General features: G+C 39.4%; 1 protein-coding gene across 1 annotated transcript in view; it reads right to left on the bottom strand.

Moving 5' to 3' along the window:
• Positions 1-3,619: 3,619 nt before the first annotated feature.
• Positions 3,620-27,047, bottom strand: part of RBM25 (RNA binding motif protein 25) — a 27,635-nt gene continuing 4,207 nt past the window's right edge. Inside the window, 16 exon segments of the mRNA XM_008946832.1 lie at positions 3,620-4,295; positions 5,314-5,361; positions 6,646-6,744; positions 7,175-7,449; positions 9,412-9,736; positions 10,139-10,289; positions 10,985-11,058; positions 12,744-12,833; positions 13,158-13,305; positions 13,307-13,330; positions 14,960-15,216; positions 18,794-18,877; positions 21,403-21,585; positions 24,080-24,240; positions 25,386-25,443; positions 25,756-25,926. Of these exon segments, the coding sequence (XP_008945080.1) occupies positions 4,203-4,295; positions 5,314-5,361; positions 6,646-6,744; positions 7,175-7,449; positions 9,412-9,736; positions 10,139-10,289; positions 10,985-11,058; positions 12,744-12,833; positions 13,158-13,305; positions 13,307-13,330; positions 14,960-15,216; positions 18,794-18,877; positions 21,403-21,585; positions 24,080-24,240; positions 25,386-25,443; positions 25,756-25,926 (2,241 nt within the window). The 3' untranslated portion in view covers positions 3,620-4,202.

The following is a 27,047-nucleotide window of genomic DNA, read 5'->3' as shown; positions in this document are numbered from 1 at the left end:
AAACAAACAACAAAACACAAACAAAAACAAACCCCAAACCCTTGATATTTGGCACTTCAAAATCAAAACAATATTAAAGTTATTGTGGCATCTTTTCAAGAAGCTTCTGGCAGAGCTGTGACTCCCTTGTGGAAGAAACCAAGGCAATTTCAATCTTGAACCTTACCTTGCTGTCCGTGGTATTTGAAGAGTAATCCACAATTCCGTTTTAGAAGTGCGTAACCTAATTGGGTTGCTGACATATGGGAAATGCAATGACACCTGTGATCAGTCTACATATATAAAAGGTAAAATCTCAGAGGGACTGTGTAATTCCACATGTTTAAAACAGATGTTGTGTTTTGCTACAGGAAGATCTATGGTAGCGCAAAAGTATTGTGCTACCCACCTAAAAATGTGTTTTTCATAAGCATTCTGATAAATACTGAGTTTCCATAGGTCATGTGCACATGAAGTGTATTTAAAAGCCATTTTTAGTCCAAAAATGCCTAACCATTAACCAAATACAACATTGTTATTTTAAGAGGGAAAAAACCCCAGAACAATAAACCCAAGCACAGACATCGAGTTGTTAGTCTCTGTTCCATTACTGGCATCTGTCTGGTCCGTGACGAGACACCCATTGGTGGCACCTTACCCTGCTCCCATGCAGGGCTGTGCACTCCCATTCCTGCACAGGGAAACGTACAGAACATGAAATCCTGTGACCCTACTGGAATATTGATCAATACTGTCCACTTTCTAAAATACTCCTCCTGCAAGCAGCTGTTAAGAAACTCCATTTAGTGAAAGCATAAAACTTTCAATGCTTTGCTCTCAGTAGCTGGAAAGCATTAGTAGTAAAAAACAGATATTCAATAAGAAACTAAATTTACTGTTTGGGGCTTTTCCCCTGCCCATGTTTAGAGCCATGATCATCGAGCTAGACAGTTATTTTTAGTGCAGGCTTCTGATTAAAAAGAAGGGAATAAGGAACCACCCAAAATAAAAAAGACCATATCAGGATGTGACTCTAAGAACAACAACAACAAGTCTCTTTCTCAAACTAACAATAATATAAAAATAGACCATAGTTGATACGATGTGACTCTAAGAACAACAACAACAACAAAAAAAAGTCTCTTTCTCAAACTAACAGTAATATAAAAATAGACCATAGTTGATAATGGATCTTGTTCAGTTTCCCATTTCTTTTCAGCGCATACTAATGAACACAATTCTGCTTTCTAGTTTGTGCTCATATTCCACGTAACACTGCAGTTATGAATGGCAGCAACACAGAACAATTACCAGGAGACTAAGGGCGTGTGTTAAGGTGTAAAGCCTCATTCCACAGTGAGGTTCAGATCAACAACTGCTATATGCAGCTCTGCTGTATAAATAGTGCACTGGGGGCAGGGGATATCAATACGTGTAACTTCTGAAGTACTCTGCCATCCCAGAACAGATCATACCCCAGCATGCTGCACTGACCACCCAGTGGCAACATCCGTGCCTGGTGCTGCAGCTCACTCGGTATGCTCCTGAGCTGTGCATTCACTGACCTAACACAGCGTGTGTTAAATCCCAACTTCAGACAACTAAAACGTTGTCATGTTCACAAAAAAACGCTTGTTCTACCCCAAATTTTCCAAGTGTATCTTGAAATAATTCTGTTAATTGTGTGTTGAAACAGAGTTAACAAAAGGAAGTTACTTTCTGTATTAAGAACCTCTCAGCACCACCTAATTTGTGTCCTGCCCTCCCGCACCACAGACACAGATTACATCATTGTCACTGAGGAGCAGTAAAGATAATTTGAGCACGAGGGAGACACTAGAATTGACTTTATAAAGCAACATTTTGCATTCTGGAAAGGAAAGGTTTGTTCCAAGTACTTGCATAAGCCAAGCCAGAGACGCTATAGTGAACTTTCCTTCCTCCTTCCACTACTGAAGAAAACCTCAACTTCCACAATTTTTTTTTTTTTAAATGTCACAACTGCTTCTATATACTTATTTACCTGGATATTTAACACTCCAGCTTAAAGTTTAGATGTCTTCTTCACCCAGAAGTCTCCTTAAGAAAGGAGGGTACAAGCTTATCTCCAATGCATAAATAACAGATGAATATACAGCTCTAGCTTAGGACAGAAGAAAATAAGCTGAAATTTCACAATTTGAGCTTTCACTGAAGAATCTCAAGAAGGACATTAGGCAATCTATCACATAATGGCATTACATTTGTAGTGTATGGCTTGTTTAACTGGTAATGACAGAGAGAGAATGCCTTATTAGCAGGACAAAAAGCACTCTCACTCTCCCTCTTCTCTGTATTTACTACGAACAGCAAAATGTTTAATTTATTGAAAATTTGGAGAATTTTTGATAAATGGTGATGCAAACTGGCATGGGGAGAATGGGGAAGTAGTTCCTTAGGGTAACATCAAGTTGCAAGAAAAAAAAAAGAGGAAGGTTGCAGCATATAAATACGTAAAACAAAACATTCTCAACAAACTCAAGCACAACATAAAAGTCACATCTGAGCATTACACTTCAAGTTAAAAGAACATTTTGTGGTGTGTGGTATTACAGGAATGAGAAAGAACACACTGGGATCACCTCTGTATTTGTAGGCTTCAATCTCCTGGTATAAAGCAGGAGGTAGTTTCAAAAGCCCCCACCCCTAATTTGGGAACATTTGTCAATTCAGAAAGCAGTGTTAATGCACGCTGCACAAGACTCCAAAAGAATGTCAGCCCTTAAATCAAATATATACATTTTTAATATCTGAAATATTTACATGGTGGAACCTTTACACGATCCCGTTTGTTAAGAACAGTGTTTTCAAGTGTCCTCTCCAGATACAAAGAACTAGTAACTCAAGGTCACAGTTATGTTTTTCTGAACAGGTCAACCTATATCCTTCAGTTAAATACAATATAGAGATACTGGAACACCTTAATTTATTTGCTATTAAGAATTGTGTTTAAAAATTAAAAATGTTCTTGAGACAGTTTGCTCCCTGGAACACAGTCCTCCTGCAATTAGAACAGCTCATAGCACATTATCGATTTGTCTTCTTACCCAGGTATGAGATAAAAAATGCAGTTTACAGTACATCTCATCATTTATACCAGATCAGCCTATTTATAAAAACCCATACAAACAAGGCAGGAAAATATCACCCTCTTTTTGTGGACAACAGACAGCTTACAGTAGAAAACAAAAGTCAGGGCTAGTTTAACAGTATGGATAAAAACAAGACTTCCGCTTGGTTCAAAAATTTTATGGTTTAGTTTTTGTCAACTGCTATGGTCAGTTACATCCAAACTGGTATTTTTTTTTTCTAAATACTAAAAAAAGATTTAAAAAATAATTTCTTTTAAAAAAAAGCTCATTATTTTGGAGACAGAAGGGATAACAGGGAAGGGCTAAAATGAAATTGAGCAGAAGATATCCTAGGTTAAAAAAAAAAAGTCATTACATAGCACTTTTTGAATTGAGGTCCTGCTCTTGTTTTAACTGAGCAAATAATAAAAAAACTTCCTGCAGTTTGCACTTTCTAGGAAAGCAGCAGAGCATCTGCAAGAGATTAAGTTCCCAGCTTCATTACTAATTCTAAATGGGCAACAAAGTACCAAGACTACTGCTGGTTCACATCAGGGTGAAAAGTCTGAGGGAACTCCTTTTCCAGAGTTGGATGAGGGGGCCAACTGAATATACCAAGCTGTTCTGTGAAAGCAGCTCAAGCCACTTACTTTCAAATCGTATTCTGATCATTCTTTAAATAAAAAGAGGGAGAATATGAAAAAAAAAAAGCACTGATAAATTTGCTGTAAAATAATGTCTTCATCTGTAATCGATATAGTTCCACATTAAGTGCAAATGTTTTGCAAAACAGGGGTGCTTATTTTTTCCCTTAATATTTACAAAAATCAGAGTAACATAACAAAATTACCAGAGAGTGTGTACAGTAGCTGCAGCTTATAAAACATACCAGTAATTGTACCTTGTGAGTTATAAAGAGAACCAATGCAGGATAACTAACTCAGAAGGGTAAAAGGGGCTTCGGAGCAGAGAACAAAAAAATTCACATTTTCTACATAAAAAAATACAGGTCTCAAGTCTCTGATAACAGAGAAAATTTGAAGTCTTTGAATGATGGGAAAAAAAAAAAAAAGCCTAAAATTGAAATGGAACCCTAGAAGCAAGGAGAGTGCTTTATTTCACTAGACCGATCTTCTTCGCTTCTGTCTCGTATATCAACAACCTCCACATTTTGACTATGAAAACTTCAGCTTCTTCATCTAGTACCTGTAGAAAATACACATTTTACAGATTATTTTTAGGTCAGGCATTCCAGTAATAAATTCTAGACACATCAGAATTACAAAGTGGAGGTAGTGTAAACCACATCAAGCCTTTGAGAGGCACTGGATAGAACTGCTTTTATCACCTGACTTGACTAGGCTCAACTTGTATAATGCAGCTCTTGCTTGGGAAGAGGCAGAGAAGTGGTAGGCTTGTGAATCATTAAGAACATGACATGTACATGTGGTATTTTCCCTTAGCTCTCTTCTAGTCTCTGCTCATTTTCAGCTTGGAATTTCCTTGGCTATTTATTAACTGATCCCTGGATGGATTTCTCTTCCTTGAACTTATTATCCAGGCTTTTCTTGAATTCATGCAGACTGTTAGCATGCACATATCTCATGACATTCCCAGGTGATCTACTAGCCATGCCATCAACAACCTACTAACTTCTGCTGGGAATTTGGCTCCCATAAACTTTGCCTCCAAGTTTCTTTACTGGAAGAGAGTACAGTTTTTATTCACCTCTCAGTGTGTGAAAACATGGTGAAACAGTAGCATTATTTCATAAAGTTTCTCTCTTCCAACACCTGGCAAAACAGAGCTTTTACTCTTCTAGAGAAAAATCGCCTTTTGTTCATTAAAAGCAGAGCCACTAAATGGTTAATTATAAAAATCTAGTTACAAGAATGAGAAGGAATAAAAGTTTGTATTTCTGACACGGTTGATTTATTGTTGATTCTTACCTCTGTTGTTAGGGACAGAATCTTTGTTCCACATTCCTGAACACTGAGACATTCTGAACAGGGATCAGTGATTTCTACCTAGCTGCTGTAGCTGCAAAGCCACGCCTGTCCTAGCTTCACCTGTTTAGTCCAAAACTCATTCACACCTAACACACTTTCTATGCATGTTCTATGAACACTAAACATTTCTGTTATGGACTCCTACTATAATGCAGAATTGACTATTAGCTTCAGTATAATGTAGAAAGTGTATCAGTTACACAATTTCTGCTTACCATGGCAACGTCATCCAGTATGCTCTGTGGTGAGCTGTGAGCCATAACCTGAAAGAAACAAAGGTTTTTACACTGAAAACTCAGAAGAAAACCATATAAGCATCTTTGGACAAAGACAACCCGAAGTTACATCTCAAGGATTTTGAATGCTTTGCACAGGCAAAAAGTATTTGCTGTTCATCACCTCCTAGTATTAACCAGGGCAAAAGTTAGTATTAAACTGCATGAGATTCTATCATAAGTGAGTGTTAGTTTATGGCTAGTCGAGGAACAAGCCACAGAGATTCCAACAGGTCCTGTATTTGCTGGCTGCTCTTGCACCTCTAATTAAGGTCTCCTAATTTAAGGAATAGGCACTCCTTCCTTCAACAATGAATTCCTAATGGAAGACAGGCAAAATTCTTGTATCGCTCCTTGCAACTGAATTTTCCATCCACCAGTTAAAAGTTTGTTTTGGGTTGTGTTATGTTGTGTGTGTGTGTTTCTTTTGTTGTTTCCCAACGCCCCTCCCCTCCCCCCAAACCAAGTAAGTTGTCTTTCAATACCAGGAAATGGCTTTTTCTTTAATATATATAAAAAATTAAGCTTGGCAAATATTCGACTTTCTGCTAACCACCTGTGCCAAAAAACTATCACTTGCTTTGCCTCTCATATGGTAGCCCTAGAAGATAAACCAAGATAAGTCACTATGAACATGAGTACCACAAAAGCTGAAAGGAGGTTTTAAAATTCCCTGTTCTTGAAATGTCAAAGAGTTGACGTCACAGATCTAAAACCAGTTATTAGAACTTAGTTTGTGATTTGATGGAAAAAACTATGCAGAGTTTAGCTTAAATAAGTCATGCAATAGCTAAAAGGTACAGCAGAAGGTCTTCTAATGCAAACTCTAAAACTTCAGTATTTGCTTACTACTAAAGCAACAACAGCTTCTAAAAGCTTTCAAAGAACTTAATATAGTGATCCTAAATGTATGTAAAAATCAAGCTAGTGTTTTTTTTTTTTCCCCTGAATTCATACAATCCTTTTAAGTTAAAAATTCTAATGGTCAATGAGATATTAACTCTGAAATCAGATAAATCTATCAGTTCAAACAGCTGCTCTTGTCAGCTGCTCACTTCTTTGCCCTGTTCCACATATTTATCTAATGGTAACAGAGCATCCAGCACATCCATGTTGTGCATCAGCATTAAAAGAGGCAACTTGTAAAACATGAGGGTACAGAGTGATTCAAAGTACACAAGCTGTCTCTGCTCACCAGTATCACAGCTCACAGAGAAGCTAAAACCAGACTGCCTTCAATACCAGGAGCAAATGGAGGTGGAAGCTACTAACCTTAGAACAAACAAAGTCAACTAGCGTGGCTTCTTCTTCACCAATATATTCTATTATTTTTTTGTTGATCCATGGTCTAATTCGGCGTTCCATTAGTGTCTGGAAAATGAAAAAAAAAACAAAAACATAATTTCCATACACTTTCCTGTCTTGAAACCATACTGCCAGGGGCAGCTGGAAGACCTAAACAAGATATGTTTTGCTATCAATGAGATAACCCTCAGTCATTTGGCATCTGCAAGTGTTTCTGACAACCATTCAAACATGGTTTTACAGGACCTTGACCCCCTTCTGTAAAACTGCTACACAATTTGGAGGAACAACTCAGAAGAGACCAAACAAAAACATGCAGGCATGCTTCAGAGAAGAATTATATAGGGACAAGAAATACAGTGCTCAAGCCTGATTCCATTTGATGACAATGCTCCAAAACCCTGGGGTCCCATGAACATTGCTGCTTCTATTCAATTCCAAGGTTTGTTTGGAAAAACTATGCTTTTTTAAGAATGATTAAAAGAAAACAACTTACTGAATCCACAATTGACCAGTCAAGAGGATAAGCAAAGAGCTCTGGTTTTGCTGTGGGAATCTTCTCAATGAGACTCTTAATATGTTTTCGCTTCTCTTCCGTGTTGACGCTGCCTTTGATATTGCTTTTATCTTCATCTCCATAATCCAGGGGTACAAGTTTCCTCTTCCGGGGCACATCATCGCTGTCTTCATCATCAAATTTATTGAAAACACTATCCACAGCAAGCTTCTTCCTTTTCACAGCATTGGGCTGGTTAGGACTATTGCAGGCACCTACAGCCAAGAAGACAGAATAACAGAGTCATAAACTGCAAGTGAAGCTAGTTTGCTTTTCACACATTCTGTGAGGAATATCAGTTTGTATGTCACTTAAGTGTCTGTGAATGCCTCATATCAGCATTTTCATCTCTCAACCTCTGTTATAAAAATGGCTGAAGAGGTAAAGATCTCCAACAGTTTGTGAAAAGATTTTTGAAAAATAGGGTCTTCTTAAGGGTGCATGAAGAGCGTGGCCATCAGGTTGTGGGAGCTTCTCCTCCTCCTCTACTCCTCTCACTCTGCTCTGGTGAGACCACACCTGTGTCCAGTTCTGGGCTCCCCAGTCTAATAGAGACAGGGAACTACTAGAGAGTTTCCAATGGATGGCTATGAGGATGATGATGGGACTGGAGCATCTTTCTCACAAAGAAAGGCTAAGAGACCTGGGGCTTTTTAGCACAGACAACGACTTCTGAAGAAGACTGCGAGGGATCTCATCAATGCTTATCAATAACTAAAGGGGCCAGACTTCTTTCAGTGGTGCCCAGTGGTAGGGCATGGGGCAATGGACACAAAGTGGAACACAGGAAATTCCACCTAAAGAAGAACTCTTTACTGTGAGTGTGGTGGAGCCTGGAACAGACTGCCCAGAGAGGCTGGGGAGTCTCCTCTACAATACTGTATCCAGGTTTGGGCTCCCCAATTCAAGAAAGATAGGGATCTACTGGAGAGGGTCCAATGGAGAGCTAAGAGGATGATTAACGGACCTCAACATCTCTCCTATGCAGAAAGACAGAACTGGGACTGTTTAGTCTTGAGAAGAGAAGGCTGAGAGGGGTTCTTATTGATGCCTAGAAATATCTAGGGAGTGGGTGTCAAGAAAAAGGGGACAGGTTCTTTTGGGTGGTGTCCAGTAACAGGACAAGGAATAATGGGTATAAGCTAGAACACAGGAAGTTCCATCTCAACATGAGAACCTTCTTTCCTGTGAGGGTGACAGAGCACTGGAACAGGCTGCCCAGAGAGGTTGTGGAGTCTCCTTCTCTGGAGGCTTTCAAAGCCCACCTGGATGAGAACCTGTACAACTTCCTTTAGGCAAACCTGCCTTGGCAGGGGGTTACTGGACTAGATGATCACCAGAGGTCCCCACCAACCCCTACCAGTCTGTGATTCTCTCTGCCCTGAAACCAGCTAGCACCTGAGGGAGGTCTGCAGCATGAGTTCAAACCTTAGCGGAGGCAGAGCACAGAAGTGAAAGGCTGCAATGAATCTAGCTGTAGGAACAGCACTGATCAGCCTAACACCATACAGCCTCTCTTCATCCAGGTCCAATACATTCTGAGCTCCCACTGCAGCCCCAGTATAATTTAATAAAAATAACTAATAACAAATGCACAAACTTTCTGGAATACAAATATCCTTAGTTCTGCTGCTCAGAACAATTTTTTTTTAACGCCACCAGGAAACTGCTAATTTACTAAGCAATTCTACACTCACATTCCATTTGCAATTATCATCAATCCATTGTGCCACTCTAAGAGGAAGGGAAAAATCTAATTTTCAGTTTTCTTTTAAAAAAGGGTCTTTGTAAAAAAATATAAGAACAATCTAGGGCTTAAATCTAACACACACTTACATCAATGCAAAGTAGAGATGAGTTTTAAAAGACATTTTGAGATCTATTCAGGTGAAAAAGCATGTTAAAATAGTTCAATCCAGCTCAGAGCATTCCTAAAAAAATTAAGCCTTTAGTATGCCAAAGCTTCCCTCCTGTTTTCCCCCTCCCAATTTTGGAAGAAGAATTATCTATAAAACATATCTTCTGTATAGGAGAAATCAAACACAGCATCTGGATAACAGCAGCTTGATACAAGTAAGTAAAAAGATACAATATATTTAGCAAACTGTGTGGCTACTCAGCTCGGCCTTTTTTTTCATTCTGATCCCGTTTGGAACAAAAATAAAATGGAAACTTGCCCAGTTTGAGGCTAAGTCCTATTTTGGGCCGATGCTCCTCCGGCTGCTGTTGATCAGGTGAATTTTCATGAGGGATGATAATGCCACAGGGAGATTCATCACCAGGCGTGTTAGGGGTTGCATTTCCACTAGCAGAAGAAACAGATGGGGCAGAACTGATGGGTCGTAAAGTCGGTTTAAGGCAGGGCTTTTGTTCAGGCTCCTCCTCCTCTTCCTCTGGCTCTTCTCTTTTCTCCTCTTTTTCTGCCTTTTCCTCCTCCTCCTCCTCAGACTCTGGCTCTTGTTTTATTTGTGGCTGCCTGCGCCGCTCAGCCTCCTGCTCCATCTATAATGAAACGGACGAGTAGTAAAAAAGAAAGATTAAAAAAACATGTGGGTTGTTTTTTTTTTTAATTTTTATTTTTATTTCTTCAAAACCAGCACCCTCTGAAAAGAATCTGAAGATCCTGTGTTTCCTGAAGAAGCCTCTGCCAGTCAAGAAGAAACACATGCAACTACTGCCATCATAACCAGAAATAGTGATTAATCAAAATTTGGTTTTGCACACCAAACAGATTAGGCAAGTTTTTTCTGTTTCCAGTGTTCTTACTGCTAATTCTGGACTTCCTTTTAAGAAAAAAGTGAACAGAGGAAATATTAACTATCAGAGCTGTTACACAATTTTTCTCAACTCCACCAGAATACCAAGGGATTTTTTTTTTCCCCTGTCAGACCAACAGCTACTTACCCTCTGGAGTTCTGCATCTGGGTCTGGGTGTCCTTCTGCCAGAAGGCGCTGTCTGATTTCCTCTAGTTCTTCCTTTTCCCTTTTCCTATCCCGTTCATCTGCTTCCATCTCCTTCTCCCTGTCTCGTAGCCTCTTCTGAAGGGCACTACCCCTACAAAAGACACAGATTTTGTACTTCAAAGAGCATTCCACTGAGAACCTTGTACTACAATACAAGAAATACCCAATACAGATGTATCTCCCAGTAAATGAAAAGATCTGTCACAGCACCTGGTGTCCTCTATTTTCCTAACAGAAGAATATAAGATACCAGTTCCCAACCTTACTTTACAGAATTTACCCCATCACATCAAACGGATGTAGGGAATGTGACTGCCTGTCTTCTTAAAAAAGAATAGAATTATCTTACATGTTTTTACTTGACAAGAACCAGTTCCACTAATTTAGCTTGATCTAAGTTTCAGTTAGCCCCATGCTGAAGGATCTTCCTCATCCTTTACAGAGTTAAACTTGTTCTCTGTACCATTTACAGCTTCTTTGTAGTGAATTTTTTCAGAGGCCTGCTTGATCCCTTCTCCTGCCCCCACCACACTGTACTGGTATTACACTGACCTCTGTTCTTCCTTACCCACAAATTAAGTGATAGGAAGGAGCAGCTACTCCCAAGCATTAACAAGTAGCACCAAGGAGTCTCCCCCGCTGAAATAATTTAGATAATTATATGAGCCTTACATCACCAAATAATCAGTCAAATATAAGCTACATAAACCTCTGGCAACAAATTCCACAACTGTGTTAATATGAACAGGGAGGATTTTATTGTTAGGAATCAATACAAAGACATACCTGTAGTATTTTGGATCATCTCTGTCATCATCATAATCTTCCAAGAATTCTTTTAACCGTTTGGCTTCTTTTGCCTGGAAGAAATTGAAGTAATGTTATAAAATTATTTCTGTTTTTCTTTGAGAGCTTAAAATTTAGCAATGTAAGTTTATTTCTGCTAAGCTTCAAACTAAAAGTACAGAGTTTTCCAGACAGAAAATGGAAAGGTTTTGGAATTGCATCATCTTCTAGGGATCTGTCACCTTGCTATTGTACATTCAACAGCAGGCAATATATCCAGCAGGTTCACTGGGATCATGTCTCTGATTCGCAGACTACTGTTCTGTTATAAGCATTTCCGAGGGTCTTCATACATCCCCTGTGTTTTGGCATTTTTTTTTTTTTGGTTGGTTTGTTTAGGTTTTTGTTTGTTTTTAAACATCATAACAGAGGAGGATCAATGTTCCTGTTCTACTCTGTAAGCCTGGTATTGGATGTCTGTACATGGCAGCTTAGGTGTATTTTATCAGTACTGCTTTGTTTCAAGAGCTGTACTTTTTAAAAAAGATTTAGTTATGCACAGAAACAAACCTAACATACTTCTAGGATAAGTACTCTCCTGCTGTGTTACTAATCCAAACCACGTACATTAATGCACAGGCCTAAGAAGAAGAGGGCTGGGGGGCAGAGAGGAGATCTCCCCTCTGCCCTGATAAAAAGGAAAAAAAAAAAAAAAGAACAAAAAAAAGCAGTTCTTTAAGGAGAACATAAATTAGGATAATCTAACTTGTATCCAAGCAATATCTTTAAACCAACAGTAAGATGTTTCTATGCTAATCACTTTTGAGAAACAAAATACGACTACAGCTGTAAATTCAACAGAAAAGGTCAGACTGCTCTCTGTAACTGCCATCTATAGCCAGCATCCAGGAAGAGCATTAGTAGAAAATATCCTATGAGTCATTCTCAAATATTTTTTTCCCTCTCAAGCATTTAAGGGGAAAAATTAGATTCCACTAAACCAATGTGTTTTCTAATTAGCTCCACCCTTTTTTTTTTTTTTTTTAATGGCTGTGTTTCTTGCTGTATTTTGCTTTGAAGCAATTCCCAATCTATCTCCTACTTAGATCTGTCCTGTATCTTCTCTCCTCCTCCGGGAGAATTACGAAGTAAAATACAACCACCGTAATTTAAGATAACTTCATAATGCCTTAGCACAAAACTGTGAGATTACAGAAGTATCTGTCTTCCAAAAACGTAACTCTGCACAAAATTTCCAAGCTTTACATTGATAACTGTGATAATTTCACAACTAGTGAACTTAAGACAGACAAAATCCTTAGATCTAGAATATTCTATTGTACATTATGGAAGGTTCAGGCACACTAGCAGGTTGGAAGTAATAAGACTTGTCTAGATCCACCTGCATGGCATAAAACATAGGGTAGGTTTTGCTACATATCTGACACAAATAGATGTTACAAATGTAGTAGTGAATGATGATCAAACCACAGCATTTTGCAGCTGCCTACTTCTTGTTCTTTTGCCTTCACAAGACCAAGCCACCAGGCTCTGTTTCCCAGACTATCAATAGTACTCCCACTTATGAGACATCATCTGTATCAAGTCTATTAACTCTTTTGCTTTGTATAAAAAAACACAAGGTGTTTATACAAAACAAGAGCTGTACAGAAACAGCAGCAGAATGTTCCCTTCTAAATGTGACCTAACGAACACGGTGGGGGAGGGGGGGAATCACAAGTAGAACTAGAAGCCTCACCATTTCCCTTCTCCTTTCTTCTTCCCTTTCAGCCTCTTTTTCATATTCTCGACTTTTCTTCCGTTCTCTGATTTCCCAGTTTTTAAGACGCTAAACAGAAAAAAAAAAACCACACTCCAATATCAAGAACATTAAGAACAGTGATACTACTTTGAAGTTAGTTTCAATTACTGTTTAATATCCACTGCATTAAAATCAAGCAAATTACCTATGCATAATTTAAAACACCGGAATAAGAAGTCTGAAATTGTTCTGACAGTGACTTATATATTCTGCCCCAGTTCACACAGTCAAAGGATTAAAAACGCACTTGGGAAAAGGAGAGGGATAATAATCGTATCTTATAGCAGAGCGCTTACTATCATCCCTCAGTAACAATTTTTTCCTTAAGGAAGGTTAAAAACACCAACCTACCTCTTGATAGGCAGCCTCCTTCTCCCGCAGCTTCCTCTCGAGTTTCCTGCGCTCGTAGGCATCCTCTTCATCCTCCTCCCGGTCTCTCTTCTTGTCCTTCTCCCGCTCGCGCTCCCGCTCGCGCTCCCGTTCCCGCTCCCGCTCCCTCTTTTTCCCTATCTCTGCTTTTTTCTCTGAAGAAAGGAAAAAAGTCCAAAGTTAAGTCCCGAGCCTTCCTCTCCACCCAAACAATTTCATTTCAAATGCATAATGCGCTATTTACAGCATCTCGCAAGTTATTTTTTTTCATAGACATAAATCATACTTCAAATATATGCAAAACCCATTAACCTAAAAGTAGTTTGAGCACTAACTGTTAAATAGTGATATATACAGACACTGGGTGTGAACACATGGCAGCTCTTGTCAGACTGTGCCAGTAATTCTCCATAAATGACAGGTAAAAATTCCACAAATAAAGCATATGCTTAATAAATCCTTCCTGTTCACATGGCTTAGAGACAACCTGAACCCTACTGACAAGATGATTTAAATTAGAACAGCCACTTTTTCTATGGCAGAGAGGGAAAAGGCAGCATAGAGCCTGACGTTAGTCTCAGTTTAAGACTGAAACAGGAATACTCTTGCTTTTATTAAACCCCAAAACAAACTAAAGAAAACCCCACATAAAGGTAAACATAAAACCTACTTAAACTAAAAGATAGCACAGACATAGGAGAACCTGAAGCAGGAATAAAGATACTAACGGAAAAAATTTTTAAGGAATTTGAGGTAAAACCAATATGCTAAAGTCAGGGCTGGGTGGTTCCTTACTGCATATTGTATTTCTACTCCTGTGCTGTGGAAGTGTCCTGGTTTGGGGTAGAACAGAACTAATTCTGTTCAGTGATTTTACTTCTCAGCTAAAGCTCTTGTAATTTACTGCACCTTCTGACGTTAGCAGCTTATTTTTGCTTTTAGCAGTGATAACGCTCTATGTTCAGAGCTACCGCCAAGGACTGGTGTGCAGACCAAGGTCACTGCTGAATCCTGTGTACCACACCAAGGTGGGCAGAGAGTAAAGGCTGCATGCACCCTGCAACAAGACGAGTGACCCTAAAATTCACCAAAGGGGTATTCCATCCTATATCCCTCATATTCAGCTGAAGGATCACGGGAGTCAAGCCCTTCTGCCTTCTTCCTCCCTTTTGCTGCTCCTTCGATGGCCAGTACATCTTTGATCTGAGGAGGGCTCTGTCCATTCTGCCTTTGATCTCAAGCTGTGTGTTCCTGAACCAGGCTCCAGAACCCAGCTCCTGTACCCAGCTGCCTTCTGCCTCCAAGTCCAGTCTGGGACTTTTCCCCAGAGGCTGCTCCCCAGAACTAGGGGTGATGGTGATATTGCCATGGGGGATGGGGGGAAGTTGGGTTCAATATTGGTTTTGTATATATTTGTATACGTTCCATTTTATTATTACTATTATTAGTAATTTTCATTAAAGATGTTTTGCTTTTCTAATCAATAAGTCCTCTCCTTTGTGCCTTTTCTCTTCCCCTTTAGGGGGGAGAGGGGTTAACAGACAGCATCTGTTACAGGTCGGGGGGGGGAAAAGGCCTGACCCTAAACCATGACAGGAGGGAATCAAACTTTCTTCCGGTTTGTGTCAACACAACATCATCTAAAATGCTGATTTCCCATTTTTGCTCTGATCTTCCAGAAGGCCCATTCCTTCTCTTGAACGGCAGGTCACCTGCTGAAACATCCACCCTCAGTCAACAGCACGAGGAAAAGCCAAATTGAAGAGCGACAGAGACGCCGTTACCTCGACCTGCTCCGGTCCTTGTTGCGGTCCGAGCTCCTCTCCCGGTCCCGGTCTCTGTCCCGGTCCTTCGTCCGGTCCCGGTCCCTATCTCGCTCTCGTTCACGCTCCCGTTCCTTCTCCTTCTCTCGTTCACGCTCCCTCTCTCTTTCACGCTCCCTCCTTTCTCGTTCACGCTCCCGTTCCCTTTCTCTTTCTCTGCGTTCTTTTTCAATTTCCTGTCTTTCTTTCTCCTTTTTGCCTTTTTCCTCCTCCAGTTTCTAAAAACCAACAAGAGAACTTTCATAGTTAATTCTGTAGTTACAGGAACTGGGCATTCCCGGCGCGACACACAAGGCTGGTAATGGAAATAACCAAAACCGCCACTGATTTTCAAATATTAAGTAGGGTTTGGTGGGTAGTTTTGGAACTCATAAGTATGAAATCAAAATGCAGCAATCACAAGACTAAGTTTCGTGCAAAAGCATAGATCTACACAGACCAGCGATCTCCAACCTTAGCAGAGCAGGGCTGGCCTCATGTCGTAAGCTGACTAAACTGCACATACACCGTGCACTGCCAGTCACTGTTCAGGAGGGCCACAGATTCCACTGGCCCTGTGAGTCACTTGGGTACAAGCAAAGTGAACTCCTAGCTGATCAAATTAACTCTGTTCAACTAGGAAAATATATTTCAGTGGAATGCTTACTGGGACAGCGAGTTGGTTCCCAAAAAGCCTGGGCAGACTAAGACCGTCCTGTATGAAAACTTGGGTAAAGAAATTGATCCACTTACACGTGGTGCATATGGTTAAACACTGAAGAGAGCTGCAACCTTTCCCCTTTTCCCTCCCTAAAAAAGTTCTAACAGTTCATTGGTAAGAACTGGACTCTGCAGAATGGAATCCTTAACTTCCACCACTGTAAGATGGAGAGAGTTAAAAAAAGGTTGGAAATAGCTCTTTTGAAACACAGAAACTAAAGGGTTACCTGCTACAGTTTTACTAAAAATTGAACAAAATTGCCACTTTTTTTTCCAATTAGAAACAGTTCCTATGACCAGAATTCCTATAAGACAATAGAAAATACATCAACAGAATGATAGATAAATCCATCCTTGGAAGCAATTGTTATGTGTTAACTTACAGATGCTGTGCTAGGACATGGACCGCCAACACTGGATTAACCTTGCCTATAAGCTATGTTTCTGGGAGGAAGAGCAAGTACACGGTTCACAAATATACCAAATAACAACCAAATACACCAAATTTCAACCTGATGGATGCCAGAATACCACTTTTTTCTGAACAAATATTGAACAGAATAAACAGGTTTATCCCCTTTGGCTCCACATTTACCATCACTGAAATGAAATTAAAAACTGGAACAATGAAACAGCATTTTCTCTGGTTTGGTTTTGTTTTTGTTTTTCTTTTCTTTTAAACAAAGCATTTAAGACAACTTTAAAAAGCAATCTTACCTGTAAGTGTTCTTCTGCCATAGGCACAGGGACCAGAGAACCGACAAAGGATTACAGAAATAAAGCTAATTCACTAGTGATTAATGTATCCAGTGAAACTACACTGCATTGATAGCACAATACAGGCAAACCAATGTTGGATACATTGAAATCACAAAAGGAAAAAGGGACTAAAAATGGGAGGAATTGGTAGAAAACTGATATGAAAAAAAACCCCAAACTTAGGTTCTGCAATATACACTGAGCTGAAAATCAGTTTCTACAGGACTGTATTTTACAGGAGCTTTACAGTGTCAAACCAAAGTACAGTCAGATGTTAAACTAGGTTGTTAACTTTACAAAATCCAACTTACCTCAAATTTCATATACTATTAAAGAAAAGTTTACATACTGAAGTGGTTGATACTTACAGGTTATCTTAGATGTTCCAATAGAAATTTCTTTGGTTGAACTCCTGCTTTTGGCCACTCTCAAAAAACTTTGTTTATGGTGAGAACTCTCAAGAGAGTGGTTTGGGTTTTTTGTTTGTTTGTTTTAAATATATTCACACAGGTGTAAATATATAAATACACACACAGAGGTCTTGGTGTTATTAGAATCCATTTTTAGGTCTGCTTTCTTAAAACCCAATTGAAAAAAAACCAAATTGGTCTATTTTGTAATCAAAATCTGACCTCAACTTCTATCAGCCTAAATAAGAGGATCTGAAAGGGTAATGGGATGGGAACGGTATCGTATAAATTGAAGTAATGAACAGAAATGAACAGGTAGAAGAATTATAAATCTTACCTTGAGCTCTCTTCAGACTCGTCCGTGCTGTAAATGGACGCCCCCTGCAATGCTGATACCCTGACAGTCTGTGGTTATTGTTTTATAAACTCATACCAAAAACATGCAAAGGTTCACTGTGCTCACTAGCCAGCTGCTAAAGATTCAACAGCCCCTTTTCAACATATCCAATATACACAATGATCACTTTCAGTTTTTTTTAAGAAACCCAAAATAGGCCCCCAATAGCACAGATTGAAGGCAGTAAAATGCCCAACAGCTTCTGAAACAACGAAGCATGTTTTTAGTTTGTTTTGTTTGTTGTTGTTTTTTAAAAAAGTATTATTTGTTTGCATTTTAGTACCAGTGACAACTTGGGGCTCGGAACTGAACACAGCTCTACTGAAGTTTCACCACTGACCAGTTTCACATTCAATTGCTGAGCTTCTCCAGATGATTTCTTCCAGAATTTTTCCCCATGTTTTTATCTCCAACAACTTCAGTCAAGAGAAAAACCAAATACGTGTATATACAACAATGTGTATTCACTTCTGTTAACGTTGATACAGTTGTGTGAAAATGTGGCACCATCCCCAGCCACTGCACGTGGTAAAGCTGAATAAAATGGGCGTACTTCACCTTGATGTACCTTCAACGTTTTCTTTAACATTGATCTGGGAGTATTTTGAAAGAAAAGTGTGCGCTCAGAAGAGGAGCTTGCTGAGACTTCCCTAGGGCAAGGGCCATTTCAGTCTTGTTTGGGGAAAAAAATAATACCAACTTCAAGCTAAACATTAAAATAAGACCATTACATGCATAGTTGTGCTTTACTATCCGCAAGTATCATTTTCCAAAGCAGAATTATTCACAGATGCATTAGTGGAAACTTCTGTAAGTGGTAACCCTGAGGTGGGACTTGATGTGCACAAACATTTCCAAGCCAGTTACCCCTTTGCATATTTTTCTGAGGGGGCATCCATAAGTATAAAAAAAACAGAAGCTCATACTTACATCCTATTCCATGTTACTTTCCAAGCTGTGAGTTTCATCTTGCATTAGTCACCATATGATCTCTATCATAATGGTGGGGGTCAATGAATAGATTAGCTTTATGGGAATTTACAGTTCTTCCATGCATCTAAAGTTTGGTAAGTCTGGTAACCACTGACCTAGTCTTAATCTTCCCCCACTCTTAACTTAGAGCTATTAAAATAAAAGACTTAAATTCAATTCAACTCTTCATAAAATCTTGGATTATGTTACAAATCTACCTACAGAAACACACTCAAGTGTATGTCTTATACTGCAGCCCCCTTTAGCCTTTAGTTATAAATAGCTTGACTTTATGTGTAGAAACTTAAGTTGCCTTTATTCACGTTAAAGTGAGAAGACTGCCAAATACTCAGTAGCAACCAAAGTCTTAGCATAAAGATGTCAAGGGCCACTTTAACGTGGTAATTGTCTTTTTTCGACTTGAAAAGAACTCTATGTATATTAAACCTAATATAAACATCATCTTAAGTGCTTATTGTACTGCTAAATTTTATAATAGTGGTTTTTTGGATTTTGAAAAAGCCTAATTTGTATCAAGTGCAAAAACAAGAATACTACCTTGTGTGTGTCTCTGAATTTACTGATCTCTCTTGATATCAGGTCTCTTTTGTCTTCCTCCATTTCTATAGCATTTATATCCTCCTAAAAAACAAGGGGGACAGGAGGAAAAGCATTAAGGGCCATCTGTACAGACACAGGAAAACAAGAGAAAAGCTGAAGGTTAGAAGTTTTCAACCAGTCTTGCAAGAGATAAATAAAGTCCTTCTGCAGTACCAAACCTGACAGTCTGATGTTAATGAGTGAAAAAAAAAACAAAAATAAAAAAATCAGATGGACAAGAGTCACAAATCTGGCAACTAGCAGTAAACATAGTCATTGTCAAAGCCTACAATGTAAACGAACCTTGGTGATGAGTGGATAAGGTATCAGTGGGGCCACTGGAAATCTGCGGAAAATCTGCGGAAAAATCCACGGAGATTTTTTTTTTTAAAAATAGATTGCACACTACTCTGAAAAACAATGTTTTGTATCTTTGTACTATAAGGCAATATCTTATTGCTGCGATCTCAATTCTTTGATTCAACAAAATTACAGAAGAACCTCGCTAATTCTCCCTTCTCTGAACTACTTCAAATACCCAGTGAGGTCTCAGATTAGCATGACTTCACTGAATCACAAGTGTGCTACAGGACATTAGTACGCTCTGGTAGCATCAGAAACAAGACTAAGCTACACTTGCCAATACAGATGATGAGTACATTTGCAGTGGGTATGTCTTGACTCGGTTTACTCGCTAATTCGCAGAATTTGGTAGATTGCACCTCCTCACTAACGGTTAGTGCGAATTAGCGAGGTTCCCCCGTGCTTCAAACTGAAAACCAGACCCCACTCACTCTCAGCTCCCCGCACACATTTCCAACTCCCCCACATCAGTCACGCCTTCATCCAGAAGAACTAACAGGCTCTGCTGCTAACACCAGCGAGAGCCTTCTTCACACCAAGCTGTTCAGGGGACGACGGTCCCAAAGCTGGCGAGTTGCCCCACACCCCCCGCCCCCAAACATGTATCTGTTCACCTTCCCCTTCCCCCCACCCTCCACATCCTTCTCTCCCCTCTCCTTTAAGGACAGGAGAGCTAGGACTGTCTCTTCACTCCCACCTCTATCCACACAGGCCAAAGGTGGCAACTTCTGAGCTTCTTTTCCTCCTTCCCAGTACGGGAGGGATGACGGGTGCAATTTCAACCCACGTATAAGCCACATACGTGCCATGTATTTGAAAAGAGCTTATTTGTCTACTTTACTAGCTCAGATTGGTCAAATTATACATCATACAGAGCTAGCAGAATATCCCTCTGTCCCAGGGACACAGTCAGCACCCAGCTCTTCCAAGACTACAGTGGTCCCTTACAACATTTAACTACCTGGCATTATCCAAGGCCATATATATGTACCCACAGGACAATATACATTGTAACAACACTTGCAACCAAAAAAATACAGCTGACAGCATTAGACAGTGACTCATTGGTAAATTCTCGTCCAAGACGCCATCTTCTCCCAAAGGGAGGGAGAGGAAAGAAAAACAAGTTCTCAGCTCAGCACTCTTAAACCTCAGTTCGGCCAAGGCTAACAACGTAGTGGGGCAGATATACTCGCTCCCTGAGGGAGGCTGCTGCTTGCACCACACAAACTCCATAAGCATTTGAATCTGCATTATTGCCTTGGAATAGGTACTTTGCAGAAGACTTAAGAGGATAAAAATCTTGGTCAAACAATTTTCCAATCTTTTTCGTATTAGGTGCAGAATGGTAGGTGTGAAAGCCTGTTTTCCCATGGTTAGAAACTTGGCTGGAAAAGCCAAGTCTGAGTTGGCTCATTCTCATTCCCGCTTCTCCAGTTTGTTTTAATCCATAGAAAGGTCATCCACAGAAGCAGGCCTAAACAAGAACATTCACTCCTGCTTAAAAGGGCTCTTTTGCATTACACGATATATGAAAACCAGCTGATCAAATCCAGCCAAATTGAGACATGCATGTAAAAGTGATTTTGTAAGGCAGGAAGATTACAATAATGCCTTTCATCCCTGAAGGATCCCTCCAAGGTTTGTGAGGTTATACATATATACAATTACTGAAGTGCTCCCACATCTGGGGAGACAGCTGCAACCAGTTGAAGCAAGGCGCACAAGAATGCGTACTTGAAGCAGAGAGAAGAACTTTGTCAAAAACTACCAGAGCAAATTCCTGCCATTACAAAAGTGCCCTGGCATCTTTCAGTGGAAATGGATGGTATGCAGGAACTCTGTACAGTTGTTTTTAAAGTTCTCATCTGAAAAACCCTACATGCACATCCAGATTAAACTGCACTAAATACAGTATTTCCACCTTCAGAGGTATAAAAGGTTGGTTCAATCCTGCCCAGATTCAAACCTGTTCTTCCAAGTAGTCTAGGTGCTTAGATGCCTAAACCATCTGAAGGGATGGTGTCTATAACTGACTAGCTTTCAGCTTAAAAAAAAAAAATGAAACTGTTGCTGACATCAATGCTTGTTGATTTGTTTTCTCATCAGAAGTTTAGGTTTAAAGTATTTGCACAAGGTTTGGCCATTATATAAAGGTGAGTTGAAGAAAAAAAATCTGTTTTGTCCAAAATCAAAACACATACGTCCTCCTTCTTTTCCTTTTTCTTCTTCCTGGGGTGAGAGTCAGATTCCTGGGAGGGGGCATTGAGCTCGCTGGAATATTCTCGAATTAAGACTTCAATGGCCCCTTTAATTATCTGATCTCTTCTCTTCGTTTCCTCATCCAGTGCTTCATCATCATCATTTGTCGTCTCTGGTCTGGAGTTCTAAGGAAAAATGGCAAAGTAAGAAGAATCAACAAACTAATATTCTTACTAGTTTTGTTTCAGAAGCTCACCTTTGATCATCACATTCATGCCCCTATAGCATTTACTATAAAACAAACCAACCACATAAAAAAAACCCACAAACCCAGAAAACACCAAACAAAAAAAAACCCACAAGCCCCAAACTACCTAGAAGTAGTTATCAATTGCATTATTTTAGTCAGATCTTTTCACACTGGCAATACCATAAGGACCACATAGTTTTACATGTGGAATGGCTGCAGAGAGCAAGAGTAGGATTGCATAATAAAACAGAACAGATACATAGTGATTAAGGCTGTAGACAGGAAAAAGGAAAGCGCGTGCACGCTCGCAGAAAAGCGATCGCTCTAGTCCAGCTCTTGGTCAAAAGTTTCTGCCTTGTACTCCAGAACTTCAAGTCATTTCAACAGCAGTTCCTCAAAGCCTTTTACTTAAGTGCCATGCAATAAAAATGTCTACCTGTAACTTTCAAGCTGCAACGTATAATGAGGGAATGACATTAAAGAAAGATCGTTAGGGAGAAATGTTCCTTGCAAAGCAAACGCTTTCTTATTGTTGTTGATCAGCTGCTTTGTAGTTCCTCATCTTTTTGCCTCTTTCCACCTTGTAGGGAGGAAAGGGAATGTGCATTTCACTAAAGGTTACATGAAAGGGTAGAACAATGACCTGTGCACTGAGCAAGGCAGCCCACACCTCTTGATCCCCTCAACCTTTTAGAAAAATGGAATCTCACCTGAGAATCCAGCTGGGTGTCCCGTCAAGCGATAGGTGGTGGGTGGAGTGAGGGGGAGGGAAGGGTCTGATGGAGCAGCAGCTAAGAATGAGGGGGAAGGGAGGATTCAGTTGGAGCTGAAGAGGCTGCCAGGCCAAGGAGGAGCAGGCTGAAAAGAGCTAGAAGGCAGTGACAGGGAGTGGAACTGAAGAGGTCCAGGGAGAGATAGTGATCAGGGAGAGGAGCTAATTAGGTGACAGTCTGCTTGGTATGTCTCTAGAAGAGATTGTGTTGTAGTGTACGCGCTTGATTTCTCAAAAAAGATTGAAGTTGCAACTTTTGAACCTGAGTGGCACCAGCACACCAAGGAAGGTAAGAAAGGAATTGCAAGCAGTACGATTACAATACACCTCATCAATACTCCTCAGCAATTCACAGCATTTCTTTGCACCACCACAACCAACCAAACCAACCCAAACTATTTGGAGCTAATCTCACTTCACAAGGGGATCAGCACATACTTCACCAAAGCAACAAACAGCACCCTCCGCTTTATTACAATCAAGCCCCCAGGACTGATTGTAACCCACAGAAAAAAAATCATGACAGATGTACAAGAACTCCACTGAAGCTTTAAGCTTGTTTGGACTATCAGCTGTGAAGCACAGTATTACAGGTGGTGCCAGCAGGAAACAAGGACGTATGGAATGGAAAGGGAGTTGAATCAAACCCTTACCAACATTAACAGGTAGCACATTATTCCATTCAAACCCCACGAAGTTACCACTCTGCTTTACTGAGCCATTGCATTCAATCCCATACATTGGGTACACAGTCAAAAATATCTCAAATACTTCAAGTCATCTTTGTGCCTTTAGATCTGATTAAATAAAATGAAACAGAAGTACTTTTGTTCCCACTGCATTATGTACCTTTAAGAACAGTTCCAAATTGCAATTTTAAGAATCTACCTACTACAATGTGATGAGTATTTTTAGCTTCCTAAACAAGAGCCTCTTTCTTACTTTCATTTTACAGACAATAACTGTTTTAAGTACTATCTTGAGGCATATTCAGAACTTTAAAATAGTTAGAGACCAAACCAAACTTGCTTGTGATATGAGATGTTATTTTAGCAAACAGATAAAACTCATTTTAACTCAAATTTTTCAGTTAAGTATCTCTGCATATCTCACAGGAATTCAACACATCAAATATCTGCAATTATTCCAGAACAGATCCTTAGCTCTAGAAACAAATGGCACAAAAGCAATTTCTCCATCTACTAAACGCCTGTGAGCTGCCCACTGCCTGATAACTGCATCATCTACTGAATGATCTACTAATTTTCATTGATTTGTTCTAAAAGATCATCAGTGGAGGGGAAAGAAACTCCGATTCTCCTCAGCAAGCTGATTTACAGACTCCTACAGGGTAATAATTATTTGTAAAGTTATATTCTAAAGGAATAGCAGATGTTACACTTTAGAATGAATTACAGAATAAATTCTAGAGATTCAGGTGTAGCCCACAGATAAGATTGAATGTTGCTGAATTAAGAGCTAACACTTCACTGCCTTTCAACATATCTTCAGACTCACTAACATGATTCTGGTAAAATCCTCAAATGAATTAAGGGCAGAGACAAAAATAGAAACTAAGAGACACACAATCTGATCTAGCAAGTATGTTACACTGCCTTCCTGCCAAAACTACTCAAGTCACACATTCTATACATACCCCATTAGAAGCCTTTTTCTTTGCTTTCCATTCATCTAGCTGAGCCTTTGTCTTTGCATCAACTTTGACTAGCAGCTTCTTCTCTCCGATCTGGAGGTCGTGGAGAAGTCTCAGCGCTCGTAGCGTGGATTCTGGTTCTTTGTACTCACAAAATCCAAAGGCTGAAGCGGATGATTGAAAGGAAAAGTAGAAGTGTTAAAGCTCTTCAGGTGTAAAAAGGTGTTACTTGGTGTAAAAGAAGTGTTTTGAATCAATAAACTTGAAACAGGGGCACTTGGAAGTCAGAAAGATCATTTGCTGATCTTTGATATAACCAACAGCCCAGTGAATCAGGTGGAAGCAAAACACACATTGTAAATGCCCCGTCCCTGCAAGCACTGAAGGTCAGGCTGGATGGGGCTCTGAGCAGCCTGATCTAATTGAAGATGTCCCTGCTCACTGCAGGGAGGTTGGACTAGATGACCTTTAGAGGTCTCTTCCAATTCAAACCTGATCCCAAATGATTCTGTTTGTGAATCTTTTGACACATCTGTCTTAACTAAGAAATGCAGCCTATATAAAGGTATGTCTCAGGTGGATTTGTAATCACCTGAAGACAAAGGATATCAATCAACAGTTCACTGTTAACCTAGAGGGAAGGGTATTTCAAACTACATTCTTCATAACAGTCACACAAAGTTGTAAATGAGAAAACCCCTTATGAGAGCAAAATAAACCAAGTATGATACATAAGAAAGCTGAGGAAACTGAATTAGATGTTATGGGGGAAGGAAAAAACCCCTAAACCACCACCTAGGGAAGACATGAAAACACTAACAGAAAAAAAAGTTAAAAAAAAAAAAAAAATTGTTTTCTGTATCTCCAAGAGAAAGGTCACAAGAAAAATAGATCATTTCAATTTGATGATAGGGAAGGAAGATAAATTTTACATCAGGAAAACCTCCTTAGCAGAGAAGGATAATACAGAGCAATGGCAGAGACTATTAACAGTGCTGGGCCTCCTTTGGAGGCCAAGTCCAAGCTGGTAAACTTTTCTCAGGGATGGTCTATAACCTCTCAATTCAGTCTCAGAAGAGAAAGGTGAGCAAAAGTAGGCCCCCAAGACATCTTCTCATTTAACCTTACTCAACTTAATTTTTTTGCTCCCAAGGACAGAAAATATTAGCCCTTTACTAGGAAGTATTTAGCAGTTAAGTATCTTAAAATGTAAAATTATTCAGAATAGCAATATGTCAGACATTTGAAAAGCTGCCAGGTAATAAAAACAAAAGCCTGACTAGAAATTTTTTAAAATATGAACAATTACCTTGAAGTTTTCCAGATGCCCCTTGTACTCTCTTCCAACTCAAAACCAAGCCACATTTCTGCATTAAGGATAAAATTCAATATTATGTTTAAAACATTACAAAAACTTAAAGCATACTTACAAAACTTAAACTTTTCACAGACGATGAGATGTAAAAAGGGTGAACACTGCTAAAAATAAAATACTTCTATGTTCACTCACATCTACAGCTTAAAAACAGCTGTACTCATCACTGACTGATGTTAAACTCAAGTGTGATGGAGTGACACTTCAATGAGTGGGACTAACTATGTTTTCAATTTCAGTCCTCTGGCCATTACTCCATTCATCAGGGAGGGATGAAATTTAACAAGCAGCCCATTGTACTCACTGCTAGAAGCTGCCGTATGAGCATGTCCGAGGCCTTCTCAGAAATATTGCCCACAAAAACAGTGGTAGTGGGACCGCTGTTTTCATCATTTTCTTTGTTCTTTAAGCCAGGATGTTCTTTTCTGACTCCCAGGTGTTTTCCAACCATAGACACTGTGGTAGGAACTAATACCTAGAAAAAGGAGGAGAGTGTGTAATATAGTGTTGTGTTGTTTTTTAGGTTTATTTTTTAGTATTTTTTTTTAACTTGAATCCATTAGACAAGAGTTGAATATGCACATCTATTTCAAAATTAAAATTTCATACAAACCTTGGTCAGGCTTATGAAGACATTGACCAGTAAGTGGTTCAGGCTTTAATACTTAACACAAAAGGCTTCCATTTTCTTGCAGACAGAAAAATAAATAGGTGTACCTGAACACATGGCTACTGGAAGGTCTCAAGGTGAGCATATAGCAACATTTGGTATTATTTTTTCCACAGATAACTACTAGGCAACATTTGAGTCACTGGAGTTGAAGTACCTTACTTAACAGTTTAAAAAGCAAGCTGCAAATAGAAAAGTAACCCTGACTCAAAAGGCTTCAATGGACACATGACAGGTCTTGGAGCTTTCAGACAGTGAATAAACACTATGGCTTTCTTTAATCAATACACAACCCAAGGCCTCTTTGGGTTAAGGAGAAAACACCTGTAAAATAGAGTGTACAGAGCGAGGCACAATCATCTGTTCCATTTTGCTGCTCCTCTCTCCTTCCACCTAAGACTTAATGGTAAGTAAACACCGAGTCCCTCTTATCAAAACATCCTCCTAAAAGTGTTACCTAATAATAATTCTTTTAATCAGAAAACTTAACAGTACAATTGTTCAGAATCTTTGTCTCAACAACACTAGTAACCACTAACATATCCTCCTGTAAACAGATAATACAAGTTATAAAAAATCTTTTTTTTTGAGATTTCACTTACACAAAATCGTAATAATAATTCTTTTAATCAGAAAACTGAACAGTACAATTGTTCAGGATCTTTGTCTTAACAACACTAGTTACCATTAACATATCCTCCTGTAAACAGGTAATACAAGTTATAAAAAAAATCTTTTTGAGATTTCACTTACACAAATGCATAGAAATGGTAACTCACCTTGAAGCCAAGAAATAACTTCATATTTCAAAAAGCACATTTTTCCACCCTATAAATCATAAGCCTTCCTTTCAACTAGGAATTAGCAAGACAAAGAGCAAGACCTTTCTCATGTGCTCTTCCACAGATGTATCACACACAACTATC

Source organism: Merops nubicus, unplaced genomic scaffold (genome assembly GCF_000691845.1).
Source record: "Merops nubicus isolate BGI_N331 unplaced genomic scaffold, ASM69184v1 scaffold8269, whole genome shotgun sequence".
In the NCBI taxonomy this organism is placed as follows: domain Eukaryota; kingdom Metazoa; phylum Chordata; class Aves; order Coraciiformes; family Meropidae; genus Merops; species Merops nubicus.
The sequence above is the reverse complement of the archived record's forward strand: the minus strand, read 5'-3'. Positions and strand labels throughout refer to the sequence as shown.